The sequence below is a fragment of the Netta rufina genome (assembly GCF_964035555.1).
Source record: "Netta rufina genome assembly, chromosome: 14".
Classification (NCBI taxonomy): domain Eukaryota; kingdom Metazoa; phylum Chordata; class Aves; order Anseriformes; family Anatidae; genus Netta; species Netta rufina.
Window position 1 is genome coordinate 16,256,239 of NC_140137.1, and position 17,778 is coordinate 16,274,016.

The window sequence follows — 17,778 nt, forward strand, 5'->3', positions numbered from 1 at the left end:
CGTCTTGTTGAGCGTCAATAGAGATAAGGCCCAGTCGCTCCTTTATTAGAAGGAGGGAAGTTGTGGCTGCCTCAGTGCTGTGTTATATAGTGCAGCTTCTGCATCGAGCATGCAAGGAAAACTCTTGGTGATGCCTCACTGCCGTGTCTCAGGGCTGAGAGCTGCAGTAGCTCTGAGGAGGCAGAAGACAAGGAATTGGGAAATAGGGAGAGGAAAGGAACAGGAGGAACCCCTACAGAGCCAGGAGGGTAAGAACTGGGCTTTGCTGGGCTGGATGTGGTGCCAGGCAGCTGTAGCTGCATTTTAATAGATCAAGGAAGAGTCATAGCCCATGGTGGATATTTAAAGTTTTATTTGCCTCTATGCAGTCCTCATAAAAACACTCTAGGCCATTTGGTTTTAGTATTCAGACATTACAGAGTTCTGCTACTATCAAGAGTGATATTAGAGAAGCAGTACAAACCAATCTACTTTAGCAAGTAACCAAGCACAGGTGGAGCTAAAACCACCTACACCTGTAAAATCTAATTGCCCTGCTTTCTTAGCCTGTATAGTTAAAATACAATACTCAGTAAATGGCTATATTCACCAACCCATATAAATAAAATCTAACAGGTAAAAGGGGAACAACAGAATGTGCAAGAGTCAAAGTAGAAGTACGTAGATAGGTATTTTGCTAATCAGAGCAACCATGGGTTAACTACGTCTATGTAGTAACTGTCTCTCAGAGGTGTGAGTTTTCCTCTTCATTTCTAGTTAAAGTTCGTCACTTTCATACAGTCCAGACTGCTCAGCCAAACGCTGAAACTCTCCTTCTGGTGAGAAAGCTTGTTTCACGTCCAGTCCTCTGCCATTAAGTGCCAAATACTTGCTAAAAGTTGGTCGAACCCGTAACTGCTTTGGGGCTGGAACTGGCTTGTTTGCATGTGCTGGAAGAGAGAAAAAAGCCTCTTTCAGTGTCTTCCCAGACTGTGGAAAGACCCAGGGTATAGCAACCCAATTGTTTTGTTTGTTTGTTTTTATCTGCAACATAGAACAGCCAACCCTTAGGAAGAACTTAACAGACAAGCTGGAAATTTATGGGAAGGACAACATTCACCCTCCTTGGTATCTGTCAAAATGTAGACTTTTGTGGGACAGGCAGCAGATGCAAACCATTTGTAAGAGACTCATCACATAGTATTGCACAAATGTGTGATTTTCTTGGGCTAGTTACTTTTCCTTTAGCTCATTATCCTGGGAAAGAGGTCCTCCCAGCAGCCCAAGCTTTGGTAGGTTAACCTTCGGGGTCCATTTGGAATACAGGTGCAAGTGGCTGTCCAAGTTGTGGTTACAGCACCGCAAAGTGGTACTTACTTGCAACCTCCAGTCTGGCATGGCATGTGGCCACTCCTGCTCCGTTGACAGCAGACACTGTGTACCAACCGGCATCTTTTTTGTTTGCGTTATGAATCAGGAGGCAAATCCTTCCAGTATTGTCATGTAACAAGCTGAAAAAAAATGTGGATATTCACATGTAAGTGCTTGGAGGGGGAAGGTGAGAAAACATTGTCTGGTTACATGTGAGGAGCTGCGAAAGCCCTCAACAATTCTTGCAGGGCACTGCTAACTATTTAAATGTAAACACTGCATTTGTATTACAACCCACCAATAATTCACATCTTGGTAGCATTCTGGTGGCACCACAACCCTTCTGCAGTCCCCATAACCTCAGAGCGTGATGAACGCTGCATTTCTTGGTGCCATAGCCATGCTTCTCACTGAGCTGTGTAACTGCTGTTGGAATCCAGTGGCATCTGGTCACAGCATTTTCTGTTCTCAAAACAATGCTCTGAGCATCATGCCTGTCCAGCACATGGGCTGGTTCATCATGCCTCATAAACGAGGGGCATATCTAGCTCCCCAGCTGCTGTTTTTATTAAGCAGCTAATTCAAATTTGACTTAAACACTGGTTATTGTTTTCCTAACACACTAATAGCCAACTCATTAGTAGGATACCTTATTCGGTCTGTATTATATTGTACCATTTCATTGTTTCTTTTCCAGTAAATCCGAGGTGTTGGGATGGCAGAGATCTGGCATTCGAGTCTGGCTGTATCTCCTTCAAAAACCTTTTTGCTTTGTGGCTTGAAGATGAAAGTTGGAGGCGTGTGATGTTCTTTTGCTAAATTAAAGAGGAAAGAGGAGGAGTTACTGTAAGTATTGAACATGATTATCAGGCTTTTTTTTTTTTTTTTTTTTTTAAATTTCAAAATGCTAAATTTAGGAGGGCACATCCCCTACAGCAACTTCGTAGCCTACAGGGAATTCATTCCTATGTCCATAGGGGTGTAGTAGACAATCCATTTTAAGAGAGTCACTGTCAGTTCTAGGAGATGAGCAACTCCCAAATTCTGGATATCACGCTAAGTTTAAATCCCCCACTACAAGAGCTTTGAAGAAATATTTCATCCCAAATGTATATATTAAAAAAGTATTGGAAAAGGTAAAGTGTTTGTTATACTTTGAGCCTGAAGATCTGGAGATCTGCCTCTAGTTTGTAATTGCTTTAATATCCCAAACACACAGAAGGCGGCATTAGATGACTGTGGTTTGCCGTGTCTGATAATCATCAGTTCTCTCTGTCTTACCAATTACTTCCACTTTTACTGCAAAAGATGCTTCTCCTGCACGGTTGACAGCCACACATTCGTATGTCCCTGCATCAGATGATTTGACCGCTTCAAAAATAAATGAGTGGAATCCCTTTTCTGACACGATCATTTTATGAAACTGGTCTTGATGTACCATCCTTCCATTCTGATACCACATCACATCTGGGGTTGGCAGCCCACTAACCTGTGAATGGGAGAAAAGCAGCAAAGAGTTAAAAAGCTTTAAGATGATACAAACTCTTCAATGCTGCATAGAGATTGAGGTATATAGGTGATAGAGTCATGGTCATACTGCAAAAAGTTAATTTTTGAATATTAATGTGGTGCTGCGCAGAGAGGAAGGCTCGTGAAGTGCTGTGCAGGGATGAGCTTTAGCTGCAAGACAGTGGATGCTGTTCCTGCAAACCCCTGTTGTTCCCATCCCATAAAATAGGTTTGATTAAGTCAAAGATGTTCATTGTGGGTTCATGGAGGGAGCGAACTCACCTATCTAATCTCACAGCTAGCACTGTGGCAGTGCCGAAATTTGTACACTTTTGATAAAGTATGTTAACAAACTGTGTCTTGCAGACATGCTCTAGGTTGTCCATCACAGTCAGAAACATCCATACAAAATGGCTAAAAGTCACATTAATTTATTGCCTGACTATTTAAGGCAAGGGATTGGAAGTCTTCTTGGATGCAATTGGGAAAAAAACAAGGCACGCCACAATCAGAAAACAATATTTGCAGTAAAGCCGCATATGTGCAAGTGCCAGGTTCTTTCCTACCCTAGGGCTGGCACAATTACTGTACAGTCTCAGGCCCCTCTGCTGTTCTATTTGTTTGTAATTAGTACATTTCCTTGCCAGATGCCTGCTCCAGCCGGGGCACACTTACAGCTGTATAGAAGACTCATTAAAAGCAGGCAGCCCTCTCCTACACAGGCAGTGCTGGGTGGGTTTCCATTCCACTGAAGCCAGTGGGTGTCCCAGTGGAGAGCACAAGGTCACTTCTCTAAAAAGATTTTTTGAAACAAGGTCTTAATATTCAGTCGTTGCACTGAGCTCTAGTGATCTATGGACCACTTCTGTGGTGGTCCATATTTACCACCATTTAGCTTTAGCCATACTCTTATGCAACTCATTCCACTTATGTTTTCCAAGGGAAAATGTTGACACATTTACCCATCTTGTTACCAGTTTTACACTGCCTGGAGAGACCCTGTGCAACCTGCTGGTAGTGCTCTGGCTCATCAAGCCACAAAGGCACTGCAGCTCAGATCTGTTCATGCCACACACACCACACAGCTACGGGGACTGAAAGTGAAAGGCTGGTATTACTTTGAAGTCGAGCCTGCAGAATCGCCCCTCCTCAATAATGACATCCTCTGGCACTTGTGTGAAACGTGGCTGAAAAAACTTTTCCTGAATTGCGTCATGTCCACGTTCGTCTCCTCTTGAGGATGGTCTGCTCCTAAAACGAGGACAGTAACAGTTGTGTGAAAGTTACCATAGCACAGATCTCACTGCAGTGCTGAGTCACTCAGGATGTCTAGGAACCCAGCGGTACAATTCTGGTTGTTTTTTAGCTGTAAGGCATGAGTATTGATGAACCACTTATCTTGCTGAAGTTATTCAGTTTAACACAGAAGCATAACATAGGAAAAACTCATCTTTGGCTTAATATCCAAACAATGTGGGCAGTGTTTTATCATTTACATTGTTGGACCTTGCTTTGACTAGAAATATGTTTTCTAGACTACGACACATATTTACCCTAGATACAAGTCTTTCAAAATTTAGTGTTATGCTTAGAATTGACTACATTAACACCACAGGCTTCAGCAGCCATCCACAAATGGTAGCATTTTGATTGAAAGGAAGTAAATGAGTTTAGTAATTACTACTTCAGGAAAAATGAAAAGCAAAGGAATGCTAGTGTTGTCTAGAAATCCTTGAAATAAGGTCTCGAAGAGTAGCACAGCACAGGTTTATGCATTACCTTACATGCGTTGTAGGAACCTGCAGCCTGATGTTCTCTGCGTTCTGGTGCTTGGAAAGAGGAAGACAAAAGGTGAGTTAATTTACAGAGGAAGTTTAACTATAAACCAAATGAGAAGCCATTTTGAGTTAATATACTGCTCCTTAAAGCACACTGAATACTTAGAAGTTGCTGGGTTAAGATGTAAAGAAACTTGCATCATATGCTAACATGCTCTCTTTTCACCCTAGACTTCTTGCCGTGCTAGCAACAAGTCCTATTAATAGACCAGCTTCTTGTCACTCTGCACAGGTGATAGGTGCAGCAGCTTCATTTGGCACACTGGGCCTTTGGCAAGCCAATAACCTTTGTTAGAGGAGAGCAGTGCTGCTGGCAGTATCTAAAATGAGAGCTAAGTACAGAATGTCCTTCCCAATAGCAGGAATAGAAGTGGAATCACTGGCAAGAACATAGTATTGTGCCCACTTAAATATGGTACCACTAGCAGTGAACACATGCGGAGCTGGAAAATATTTTTCTTTCTACATCACAGCACCAAGTAAGCTTACTGACAGCTCCACAATCACATGAGTAAATCTGCTAAAGTACCCAGGACTGATTCCTGATAGGAGCTTGGATATTTGAAAAATATAAGCAGAGTTTATCACTAGTGACTCATTTTAGCAAGGGAATCAGGCAGAGGAAATGCTACACGGACATTTTTGGGGTGTTTGCCATTACAGTGCTTGGTTCTGCACTCCGTAGCCCATTTCTGTGGAACACTTAAGCCTGGGTTTAAACTTCAAACACAGAATCAACTTTCAGTTCAGGGCAAGCATCACGTAAGTAAAGATTTAGCTTTAAATAAAGTTTCAGCTTCATTCCCTGAATGAATCAGTGAATACAATAACGAATTAAAAAAAAAAATCTAAACATAAGCCAATTTCTCCTTCCATTTCATATGGAGCATTTTTATGCAAAATAAAATGAGGTCTCTCTTCCTCTCTGACATCCATCATGTTCCTTTCTTGTCTGCTTTTGTCAGGTGATTGCTGGGGAGAAATAGCTCAAACTGTGTATTCCACCCTTGCTGTGATCTTAAGTGTCTCTTGCATTGAAGAGTTTTGCTAACTGCATTTGGAAAGATGAATGCCAGCCTGCTGGCTCTCTGCATGCATGCAGCAGGAGGGATGTTTTCTTTGGCAGCACAGGTGTCCAGTGCCACATCACAGATATTTCCAGCAACTTTGATCAAAGAAGTGCCAGAGAGAGCTTTTAACTGGCCTGTTCTGAATAACCAATGAATGATGCAAGTCCCCAACTAAAATGTTTTTGAACATGCCAGTAGTAATAGATTCTTGGCTATCAGCATGTGGGCTGCTAAAATAACTGCTTTGTCTTCTGTTAACGATTGCAAGCTTCTGGAAGGGATAAAACCCAACCAATCCCACCCCACAGCCCTGACCTCCTGTAGTCAATGTCACTGACTCCAAACAGTGACAGGTGTAAATCTTGCTGTCCTGGCCAAGGCAGAACTCAGGCTATTAGAGTGGGTACCTGGATCCCTCTCTGTGCTTCTCCCTGCCTGTCACAGGCAGAGTGCTGAGGCTGGGTAGCAGCTGTTGCAATTCCTCCCTAGAGAGGTCATTCCTACAGATCAGGCCCAGCAAGGGGATGGGGGAAGTACTGCCAGCATTCGGTGCTTAAACTGCCCCCACTCCACCATCTCCCCCAAACCCAATCCCAACTGTACTGAGATTCGCTAGCAAAAGCTCTTCCCTTCCCTCTTCTGCACTGGTACCAGGAAAACACCATCTCTCCATCCATCCTTGTTAAGTATAAGCAGTTCACAGCACCGCCACCAGGGAATTACTGCTCTAGAGAGAGGCCCCATTTACCTGTGCGTTCTGCATATCTTCACTTTGTGCTTCAAACACAGATGCAGCGTTTTCTGGTCCTAGCAGCCTGCGAGCCATTCTTTCTTCATAAGTTAATCGCTAAAAGCAGAGCAGAGAGGAATTCTTGTCGTAAGTCCATCTACTATTTCAGTTCATCTCGTAAAAGTGCATTAATATGCCACAAAGTCAGTGTGTCGTCAGTGAAAGCAGTGGCTGAACAGAAACTCTACTTCTGTTCTAGTGGGTTTGCAGTCCGTGATGCCTACTGAAGTCAGCCTCAATATATACAGCACTGAAATGCATAAAAGATTAAACTGCCTGTTCATCAAAGCCTCTCTAATGCCATCTGTGGCCTTCCACGCCTCTTTTTTTTCCGCGCTGGGATTATTTATGGGTAACTGATGGCATTATCTCGGAAGCCAGAGTAAGTCCCAGGGTACCTTTCTGTTAGCACTGGGAAAACTTCCCAAGTCATTCAGCTGTGGATTTACTTCAGGAGCTAGAGGCTAGATACTACTGTCCCCTACTCCCATGTGTTATTCCTACAAGCACCAAAACACCTGAAACTTGGCTTCCCACAAGTTTTAAGTTGGATTTGTGAGGTGAGGACAAACTGACTAAATTTATCTCACGTACAGGACATACATGTGATTACTCCTGTGTAGATAAGGATTTGAGAAGGTTTGGGGGACTTTTCCTTAGAAGAGAGCAAGACGGACCTTTTGCAAAACCTGCGAGAGCATAATATCCCAGAGATCATTACTGCTGAGATTAAGTGTGGCTGAAGACTGGCCAGTTGGTTCAGACGTTGTTGGAGGACAAGGGGAGGAGGGCACACAGGGGTGATTGCATAAGCCTTATTTTTAGTCTGGCTTCCTATGGGAAGAAAGGCTGGCTTGCAATGGCAAACTTTCTTACAGCAGATAGGACATTCCTGTTAGGGACACGTTAACTCATATTTGACCTGACATTATTTTTCCTTCAATGTTTACAACTATATATATGTATATGATACAAGCCTTTTTCCACTGATAGTAATGGCAAAACTCATTTCTATTTCAGGGAAAAGAAGATTGGAACCATAAACACTGGGATTTTACTAGTCTGGCTCCAACCAGCAGGAAGGTTGCAACTTGCATTAAAGACCTGCTTACTCCAGCTTGTTGTAATGTGCTTCCCAACTGGTAAGCAATATTTGTCTCCAAGGTTCGGATTTCTTGATCATGAGGATTGTATTTTGTCCCTTCACAGAATGAATAGATAGGCACTGAGTATAAAACCCTCTTATATCTCACAGACTTTATCATAAAAGGTCACGTGTTTTCTTTGATTGGTTATTGTTCATATAAAAAGAAATCAAAGAGGTGTACCACATGTGGTGGTACTCTCTAGAATAAGCTTTTAAGTATCGGTATTTCTCCAAGTTTCTAATGATTTCAGTGGCTTATCAACCCCAGGATTAGAATGCAGGGTGAAACCTGGGCAGAGCAAACTGGTTCCGTAATCAGCAGCTTTCCCTTACCTGGTTGCCATTCTGGAGGAGGTTGTCTTTGCATCGGAGTTTCTTTTCCAAGTCCTGGATGAGGGCCTCTTTTGTTCCTCGAATTTCTTGGTCAGATGTCTTCTGCATAGAGTTGATGCTAGCTTGTTTGTTATACATTGGCTTTGAGTAACTACTCGTGCAGGGAGAGAAAACAAAGTTATTCCTGTAGGCTCACTTGGCTGTTCACTATAGACACAAAAATGTGAAACTGCTACCTAGAAACCGTGGTTCAAAGGAACTTGTAAATAATTTGGGAGATAGGCTAGGTGGCATGACTGAGGATGAAAAACTTAAGGGGAAGCATCGTTATCAAATCAAGTCATTCAGTGTCATCCCATAGCACTGTGCACTGTCACAGTAGCTTGCTGTGGGTCAGCATTCAGCATTCCTAAATCTTGCAGTGGCCTCTGTCCTGGTTTGAATGCATGCAGCTGGGCTAGCAGTGTTTTGAGAGCTCCATTGAGCTTGGAGAGTCTCTCCAGGAGAGAGTTCTCCCTCGAGAACTGCACTCCTGTGCAATTTCAATTGCTAAAAAAGCTCTTGGTGCTGCAAATCGACAGCAGGGTCACAAACAAGTTCATTATGTGTGAACAAATGATTTACTATCTTCTTCTTCAGGGCCCCAGAAGGCATTTCTGTTCAGATGTTCAATAACTAAGCTTATCCCACTGGGGTCTTTAGGTGCCCGTGCTACAATCCCCACATAACCTGCTCCTGTAATCCGTAGTCAAGAGATGATCAAGTCTTGCTATGAAAACAACCTCCCCCCACATACACAAATCCCAGCAGTTACTCCAGATGCATACCTAACCCACAAGGACTCCTGCAGGACTTCTAAAAAGCACTTCTCAGTGTCCCAGCTAGCCCACTTGGTCTTACCTTCCCACAGTGCTCTGAGAAAACACCCAAAAAACAGAAAGAGACCAGTCCAGAAACATTCAGGTTTCCTGAATACAAACTGGCACTTAAACCTGTATTTATACCCAGGTCAGCATGAGCCCCCTGCTCCTATCACCTTCCTAATACCCTCTGCTGGATTTTCTGCACTGACTTTCCCTGGGACCTCCAGCTAATGTTGGCAGCAGTACAAGTTGGTGAGAAGGCAAGACCCAGCTCCCTTTGAGATCTCACTGACCTTGGGAGGTATTTGGATTGCAGCCCAAAGGCAAAATGATATAATACTTATTCAGGAAAGAATTTGGTCTTTGGTCTTAAGGGGTAAAATTTTGAAGTGGCTGCCTTTCTGCTAGTATGTATGATTAATGAAAACTGAATTCTAGGGAAGTATAGAGTCCCATCATGATGTAGAGCCTGAAAATTCTGCTGAGACTTACTAGGAATTTTAATGCTGTTTGTATGTGAAACATGCTGCTGCCTTCTTTGCTGTTCACAAGGCATGTTTGTAGAGAAGAGTCCATTTGAGATGGCTGTCTATCTTCTGTTCTAGATACCGTTGAACAAGTGATTCCCATCAAATCACACTAAACCGTTCAAACTGAGAACCAACAAATGTGTGCAACAGCCAGTGGCGTGGCTGCTGGGCAGTTCAATTCCTCATTTACACCCATCTATCCCACAGAGACACCAAGGGCAAGCACTCAGCCTCCTAACCTGCCTCACTTCACGCATGCAAAGCCCTGCCTCGCGCATCAGAAGTCAATGGGAGCTGGACCATTGGCTTCGGCCAAGCTGGCCGGGTTGGGGTTGAGTTGGTCAGTGCACAGGAGAGGCCAGGCCAGGCCAGGTGAAAGCGAGGGGAAGTTAGCAGCCTGTGTATACTTACTGAGGTTCCCCGGGAGGAGTTTGGCTGTTATAATCAGGCTGCGAGGGTAGCACTGAGCACAGGAATGCTGCGGGGGGTTGGTTAGGCATGGATATAAGCCGTTGCCCGGATGATGAGCTAGCAGGAGACTGCGCAGACGCAGGCGTGACGGGATATGTGGATTCCTTAGGGGCACTACAGGAAGGCGAGGAGAGCGTGATTGAAGAGCTCAGCGATGACGAGGAGGAGAATTTCTGCCCGCTAGGGTTACGAGGCTGTATTAGAATGGAGGACTGTTTGATTTGTCTGCTCGGCTCTGTAGAGGTTGCAGGTCCCGGAGGCTGCTGTTGCCCTTGACACACATTCTTAGACTGGATAAAGTGTTTTGGACGTTCGTAGTTAAACATGGTTGGTTGGCACATAGAGGAAACGGATGGGAAATTATGGGCACTCATAGGAGAAGTTTCACGACTGTCCTGGGTTTTTGTTGGTGATAACTGGCTTTGGATAGGTGGCGGGTAAAAACTAGCTGGTAGGCCACGAAAGCTTTCTTGGCTGGGCTCCTGGATAGAATGGAACCCTGGCCTTGCAGAATAGAGGCTGTCTTGGTGTGGATTTTCCCTTAAGGAAGACAATACAGATAAAGTAAATTGTACATCACAATTTAACTTGCAAAAATACTGTGTTGTGAGCAGTCATTAGCAGTCTAAAGAATTCTATGTTCAGGCAGTTGACAATTAAAGCTTAAGCTTAAAATAAGACAATTTAGGATTGATTAGAGCTATTTCAAAAACTATGCAAACGTTTCAGGTTAAAAGAACAAGTCATGCACTCCATCAGACCCAGCTGCAGTGCTCACCATAGCTATCTTATCTGCAAGAGCCCAGTAATTTCTGAAAGAAATAGCAATTGGCTTATTGCAACAACCCATCACCAGATTTTTGAATTCACAACTTCTTATATCGAATTGAGATTTGGGATTGGAATGTCAGGACAGTGTTTTTCTGTTCAGAGATTTCCTGAGGTTTGCTGTTGTGGCTAATAATTGCCAGAATGACATAGCCACAGAATAAAGTAGGGCCAAGCAGCTTAGAGGTCCTCTATTTATTTTGGAAGTCATTGATATCTAAACCCGGTATCCCATCAATTTACAGAAGGGGAATGTTTCATTTAAGCAAACTTACTAAATTTGTTGAGACTGACAACTAACTTCAGCTCTAGGATAAATAAACACCAGCCCCCACTCCTCCTCAAATAAATTAAAAGCTACTAATAAAAAATGAGAATGTAAATCCACACAGTTACATGTGCTGGAAAAAATTGTAATCTTGCCCCACTGAGATCAGCTGTTTTGCTGCTATATATACACAGTATATTGTATTCCTCTCATTGGAAAGCCCAAAGAAGGGATCCACGGGGTCAGAAATTCCTTGGGGGGAGATCAGCTGAAGACATTGCTCTTGTTTTATGAGGATTTAAAGCTTTCATTTCCTAAAAGTAGTTGCCAATATTAGTTGTAAATTAACAGCAACTAAACAGGTTTTGTAGTAAAAATTCCCTAGTTTTCCCCTTGTCGTGTTCTTGGAATTTGAAGCCAGCTCAAATTTTTGGAGCATATCCAAACTACGTTCTCATTCACTAGTGCAAAAAAAAAAGGTAGAATCTTGTTTTTGTACCACTTTGATATCACTGCCTGTGTACAGGTTCATTCATTTCATCTACAGGCTCTGTACAGCAAGTCACCTTTACTTTCTTTTCTAGAATACCGCAGTAAAATAAGATACTAAACGAACACTGCCCCATGGTGCACAGATCCACCCGTTGCAGCAAGGGATAAGTTGCATTTCCCTCAAATCATTCCACCTTGATTGGAAAACAAACAGTAGCCTTTTGACTTTACCAGATGAAAACAAAGAGCAGTAAGAAACACTTTCTTTCTTTAAGAAACAACAAACATTTTTCCCTTCTTTGCACCCACAGTACCTTTTTATTTTAGTATTACACATCGCATTGCAATTTCTCATGCCAGCTCAGTAGCAGATTTGAAATAAAAAATGATGGGAAAAAAAAAAGGACCTTACCTACAGCCTAGAAGTTGTCACCTGGGCTTTAACCAGTATTTTGGGAAGGGGCCGTCATTCACTGACACAGACTGTCATAGTAGCCCTCTGCGTAGCATTATAAGACCAGAGACTTTAATGTGCTGCCAACAAATGACACTGCTGGACCTGCCTGTCCTCCTGCTACACCAGTGTCAGAATAAGAGTCTCCACCAGCTCAGCTCTCTCGGGGCACTTCATTTAAGGGCCAGAACCTCATTTTTTGGCAGGTGCCTGTGGTCAGCAAATCACGTAGTGTGGGCAGCGGTAAAACCTGCCCGCATGGCGGCACCGTGCCCTTGCATCACCGTGTCCTGTGCCCGTGCCATGTGCCTTTGCATCTCCACGCCCCATGCCCTAGCATCCCCACGTCCTTGTTTCCATGCCCCACCGCCAGGCTGGGCTTCCAAGGCTCATGGGGGAACTGAGCCCCTCCAGGAGCGAGGCCCAGACCCTGCTCACTTGGGGAGGTGAGACAGGGCCCTCCTACAGGGCCGGTACTGGGATGGCTCCGTGGGGCTCAACCCTGCATGCCTGCTGTGGGATGATTGGCTTCGCTGTCGGGGCCACGACTTGGAGCAGCCATGGGTGTTCCCAAAGCCCAGGTATTTGTTTGATCCCACTCCATGCAGTCAGCAGCTGAGGCTTTGTTTCTGAAGGCTCTGGTTTTCCAGGGTTGCCCAAGCTGGCAGCAGCAGCGGGCATGGAGCTCCCGGCTCTCCCCACTGATAAACTGCTGAGGGTCAGCCTTGTTCCCTGCGACATCCTGGGACTAAGCAGGAGAAGGCAAAGAACTGAAGAAGTCTGCAGGTGCTGAACAGAAGAGCAGCTTTTGCCTGTAGCAGGCAGCAGCAGAGGGCTGCTGCAACACGCTGAGACACCCCCAAATCCTGCTTTGTGAAACATCTCAGTGAAACTCCTTTCTTCATATACCGTAACTGTTAGCTACAGCAGCTAACTGCCCCAGTAGTGATAAAACTGGGCACTGCTTTTAAGGTTTAAAGGCAGCAGATACTGAAAGCTTGATGTGAATGCAGGTGAAGTAACCCTGCAGCAGCACCCGCCGGCCGTAGCGTGCAGCGGTACCCGGGGCACGGCTCCTTGCACAGTCGAAAGCGGTGGCATCACTCGTGGGGGTGAAATAATCAGATGTGAGCCTGAAGCATCAGTCCTTCACTGAATAACACAAATTAAGTATACTTGATGGTGAGATGTTATTTGATGGCATATTGCTATTTGTGGGCATTATTATGTGTGTTAACTTGGAATTAAATATCCAGCTAGGCTGTTTTCACCAGAACAACAACAGATCCTGCTGGTAGATTAGGTGATTTGTATCCCTTTGATCAAAGGCTTTAGTGCTTAATTACATCTTAAATTATCATTATAGTGTTTAAGTGTCTTAATTATACTTTAGCAACTGTTGCCTAACATGCACACTATTGTTTAAAAAACCTCCAGCCCTGTGAGCACAGCAGCTCAGGCTGTGTGTGGGCTTTAACTTTTCTCTTCCTTCACCATACGGGTGAGTCTTTCAGCACAGCCGTCTTCAAGAGTTAATCCACATTTAGGGTTTGTATTTAAACATCAACTCAGTATTTGTGAACTAAATCTACACAGCAGGTGTTAATTGAGTGCTAATTTATTTAAATTCCTCCTGATGAAAGTGATTAAGGGAGGAAGTGTGTCCCTGGATGTTGGAGAGGTTATTTTGTTTGTTGTTGCTTTTTTTGTTGTTGTTGTTCAAAAAAAAATAATAAAAAATCGTGTAGTTTGTCCAGAGGGAGTTGAGTACTTTAAAAAGTAAATAAAAGACAGTAAGCGTAGCATGATCGCTTGTGGTGTAGGAAGCTGTGAGCATGCTAAAGGTCAAGCTCTGTGCTCAGACAGGCTCTCTGGCTTCCCAGGGACTTCAATGAGGGTGCAGTGCACTCGTTTCAGAACTGAAGTTGGCTGCAAGGCATCAATTTGAGGACAGCTTCGTATGCTCAAGAGGCTGAACACAACTGGGAGACTTGTATGAATGAGAAGGAACAGGAAAAAGTGACATCCAGAAGGTAGGAAAAAAACTTGAAAGAACTAGAAGCTCAAGCGATAAAAAAAGGCAGAGGACTGAATCTAATAGCTTATGTTGGGGGTAACTTAATAGTACCTCGAGCAGCACTGTTAGGGGTTAGCTTTTCTGTACTGCTTCAGTTTCCTTTCTGTGAACAGTGACGCACTGCGTCTCATCAGGTTCTCCTAGTTTCTTGAGTGATATAGTAATGAAGGTCTAGAAAAAGCTACAAATCTTCTGTTTATTTACTAAGCATTTGTAAAAACTACCTAAAACACCTGGCAATATACTTAGTGCATGAAACCTCTTCTTTGCTTGGGTTAACTGGCTTTAATAAAGATGATGATCTGTACGGAGTCTAGCAGGGGCTGGTTTTACTCTGCTTTTTTAAGGCTGTCGAGAAGGATGCTGTAACCTGTAGCTACAAAAGCCTTGAAAGAAGTAGCTGCAGTCTTCTCCAACTGCATTTTCCAGCTTTTGTAGAGTGACCGTTGCTAAGCAATAGTTTGGGGAAGTATGAATACAGGGACAGCATTCATTCATCGTGGTACTTGTCAGTATTTCTTTTTGTCTTCAATAACAGTTTCAACCACGTACGTGATAGTTATATGGCTGAATCTTTTTACCAAAGCAGTTAAAAATAACAGCTAATCATTAGAGATGATAGCTTAATTTAACAGCAACAATGTTGAGTCCCATTCACAATATTTCAAAGCACATGGCAATAAGGCTGTGTGTTTCAAAAGTATTTAAGTGCTCAGAGCTGGATACTTCTAGAAAGTCTAATAGTTTTTTCTCTGTACCTTGTGGCATGTAAATGCCTTCCAAAGTGCGGTTCAGTATTGCTGCCAACTGAAAGCACTCTGCAGCTCTTTGACTAGTGTTAACTAAAAATGTTAACTAGTGTAACATTTTATATAAACCACACTTTTTCAAAGCTATTTCAAAGCTGATCTTGGTGAGATGTTATATCCCTTCATGCAGGATGTCACATATCGCATTAAAAACCAACCAGGACTTTAAAAATGAAAACCCAAGCACAGCTCACCAGCAGTGCTGCAAGCCATAACCATAGCATTGAAGTATCATCTAAAAGAGCCTCCTCACATGCTGCTTGTTACAAATGCCAAAGCAGAGGCTACCTGCTGCCTTTGAGCAATGTGAAGAGAGGATGGAAAAATTAGTCCTGTTGTAAAAGGAGAGCCAGCAAATGTCTGCAACTGCCCCATTCCTTCCCAGAGGTAATTATGACAGAGGTTTTATAAAAAAAGCTTTCATTTCTGTTTGGCAGAAAATTAAAAAAAAGTCTGTTCTTGTTCAAAATAATCATCAGGTAAATATTACAAGCAGTGGGATGCAAGTCAGCAGTAGGTACTCCCAAGCAAATTCACCTTTCTGTCTCGGATTGGATTTGGGGTGGTTGGGTGCGAATTGACTCGAATACAGTGCAGCGTTCATGTGCTTGGCTTGTGATGTATGAAGGCACTGACAGCACATGCACAGCTCCAGCACAGGTTGCAGGCAGCCCTCTGCAGCTTGGCAGGGCTGCAGTCTCTGAAGTCTGTGCTAGTTAGCTTCAGCCAGGCTCTTGGTTCTGCAGTGGGCTCTCTGTAGGGTCCCAGCTGATTTCACTAGAGATTGACTGCCTGGGTTTTGTGGGTGAGCCTGGGGCTAAATGAACAACACAGGGGGCTGCAGGTTATTGAAGCAAACCCCGTTTTTACTCAGTAATGTGGTAAAAAGTTCCTGTGCACAGAGAAATTTGTACTGCAGCATGGTCTCTCCAGTAGTAAATTTGGAGGAGGGTGTCCAGAATTGTTAAAACAACTGGTTTAAAGTGGCTGAGCACATCCAGAAATAATCTATAGCACAGAGAATGCTTTCTGTCACAGCCAGCCGTTTACACACGATGTAACAGTACCCCTGTAATGCATTACTGGCATTCAGCTGGGAGAGGAGGCACACGTCTGCCTCGTAGCTTCCCCTTCACAAACAGAACTGAAGAAGCTGCTTTGCAGTGCTGAGTTTGGAGCTCTTAATTCTTGGTATTTGAGGTCTACGTTAATGCCAATAAACACCTGGAAAACTCTGCTAAAATTTGGGTGTGAGTTCTAACTTGTTTAGTTTCTCTGGAATGGCTAAACAACGTATCTAATAATGCCATAGGTGCATAGTTACTTGAGAGCTGTATTTGGGACAGAAATTGGTTTGAGTCTTGATATAAGAAGAAATGTTTTTTCTTGAGGAAAATCCTCATCTCCTGAGCAGGAAATGGCCCTGCCATGACACAGGACAGTTTTCTTTCTGTTCAGTGGGTTACTGGTTCAGAACTTGTCTCCTACAGAGCACTTTATAGGTTCAGTCTGCTCCACACTTAGAGCATCTCAAGCTTTGTTGCTGTTTTACAGTGACGAATGGAAACATGAGGTGATGCCGCTTGGTCAAGGCTCCAGAGGAACTTGGTGGCAACAGAGCAGTTACTTGAAATTTCCAGGTACTGTGACCTTTCCCTTTTCTCTGCTGTGGAACCAAAGACCTTTTAGAGGATAATTATTTGGGGCTATGCTTTTAAAGTTATTTAGAGATAGGCATTTCGGCAAATACCATTATCCACCTACCCGAGCCTTTAGATTGTTACATACTTTGCCAAATGGAGCCTGTGCTGTTCTGTAGCTAGGCTGGTGTTGCAAGCTCCTATTGTCATACAGGTAAACAGCTCAGGTTATTGCATGCCCATGCGTTTGAGCTGTTAGGGCATGGGACACAGGAGCTTTGCAGCTGTATTGCTGAGATGACTAGAAAGTTAATTCCCTAAGTGTGGTATAAAACTGACCAAGGGATGTGAATTTTCTCTTTGTCTTACCGCAGAGGAGAAGCTTGAGGTGAATTCTCATAAACGCCGTGAAAATCTTCAGCTTCACTCTTTGAATTCATCTGACTGAAGTTTGTGGCTTCCGCTCGATTCCCCAGCCCCGGGGTGTCCGTGCTGTAGGACGGCAGGCTGGGCGCGTCGCGGTCCTTGGCTGCAGCTTGGCTGTTCCTCGTGAAGGTGGGTTTCTTCATGGTGACTTGCACAGCTGGCAAGCGGGCAGCACCTGCAAAGCTTTCCAGGTCTTTTGCTCCTGGAAGTAGAATTGTCCCCAGGTCAGGCAGAAAACAGTAATGGTTCATCAGTACAGCACGCTGCAGTTACAGGGAGTGAAACTAGTATGTCTGGGCGGGTGGGTGGGAGTTCAACCTGCCTGTGCCCTGTGTAAACCAAAACTTGCACAGCTGCATTAGCCAAACCTGTCTCCTCACTGGGGCTGGTGAGCTTTGGCTTACACACAAAGTGCTGTTCTGTTTAGACAGCACAAGCCAGACAAGTCGTGTATTACAATAAACAAGGTGTCAATACAACTGGTGCGTTGGGCTAAGCTAGGATTCCTGAATGGATGAAGCTCAGGGATGAGACTCCTCTGTCAGAGAGATCTACATCTGCACCTTGTCATCCTGACCTATGAAGAGGAAGGGCCAGGAGCAGAAATGCAGAATAACTTGCATTCAGCTTTGAGGAGCACCCAAGCTGATAGCATTTTGGGGGCATTTCTCTTTGAGCCTACAGAAGTGTTTGGGTCTGAATTCTGGTTGTTACATATCTGTGGCTATGCCTGGCACTGAACCGCAGCAAATTAATTCTCTTGTGCTTAGTTGCTCTGCTCAGAAATCCATATGTGCTTACCTGGAGAAACAGAGAGATGTGCACTGGATGCTACAGATCCAAATTCATTTTCAGCAACACATTTAAATATTCCAGAGTCCTC

The 17,778-nt window shown here is 43.9% G+C and overlaps 2 protein-coding genes across 14 annotated transcripts in view; one reads left to right on the plus strand and one right to left on the minus strand.

The window, feature by feature from the left end:
• Positions 1–335: 335 nt before the first annotated feature.
• MYOT (myotilin) lies at positions 336–12,060 on the minus strand. Of its 2 annotated transcripts, XM_084295250.1 has the most exons (10): positions 11,902–12,060; positions 9,842–10,441; positions 8,038–8,188; positions 6,516–6,614; positions 4,639–4,688; positions 3,978–4,110; positions 2,632–2,839; positions 2,000–2,165; positions 1,357–1,490; positions 336–929 (listed from the first exon to the last, which is right to left on the minus strand). In XM_084295250.1, exons 2-10 carry the CDS (start codon positions 10,273–10,275, stop codon positions 757–759), a joined length of 1,548 nt encoding a protein of 515 aa, XP_084151376.1. In that variant the 5' UTR covers positions 10,276–10,441; positions 11,902–12,060; the 3' UTR covers positions 336–756. The 2 variants fall into 2 exon arrangements, with proteins under 2 accessions (XP_084151376.1, XP_084151377.1); XM_084295251.1 differs by lacking the exon at positions 9,842–10,441 and having other exon boundaries at positions 11,902–12,055.
• The window catches only part of KLHL3 (kelch like family member 3), a 118,471-nt gene continuing 105,347 nt past the window's right edge, over positions 4,655–17,778 (plus strand). For 9 of the 12 annotated variants that reach the window (XR_014618849.1, XR_014618850.1, XM_084295248.1 and 6 more), the window contains exons 1-3: positions 13,846–13,976; positions 16,384–16,469; positions 16,844–17,024. The gene's annotated coding sequence lies outside the window, so the exon portion shown is untranslated. Of the gene's footprint in view, positions 4,711–7,577; positions 7,700–13,845; positions 13,977–15,116; positions 15,217–15,973; positions 16,080–16,383; positions 16,470–16,843; positions 17,025–17,778 lie in introns of those variants that run through there. The other 3 variants (XM_084295245.1, XM_084295246.1, XM_084295244.1) reach the window with 3 other exon arrangements.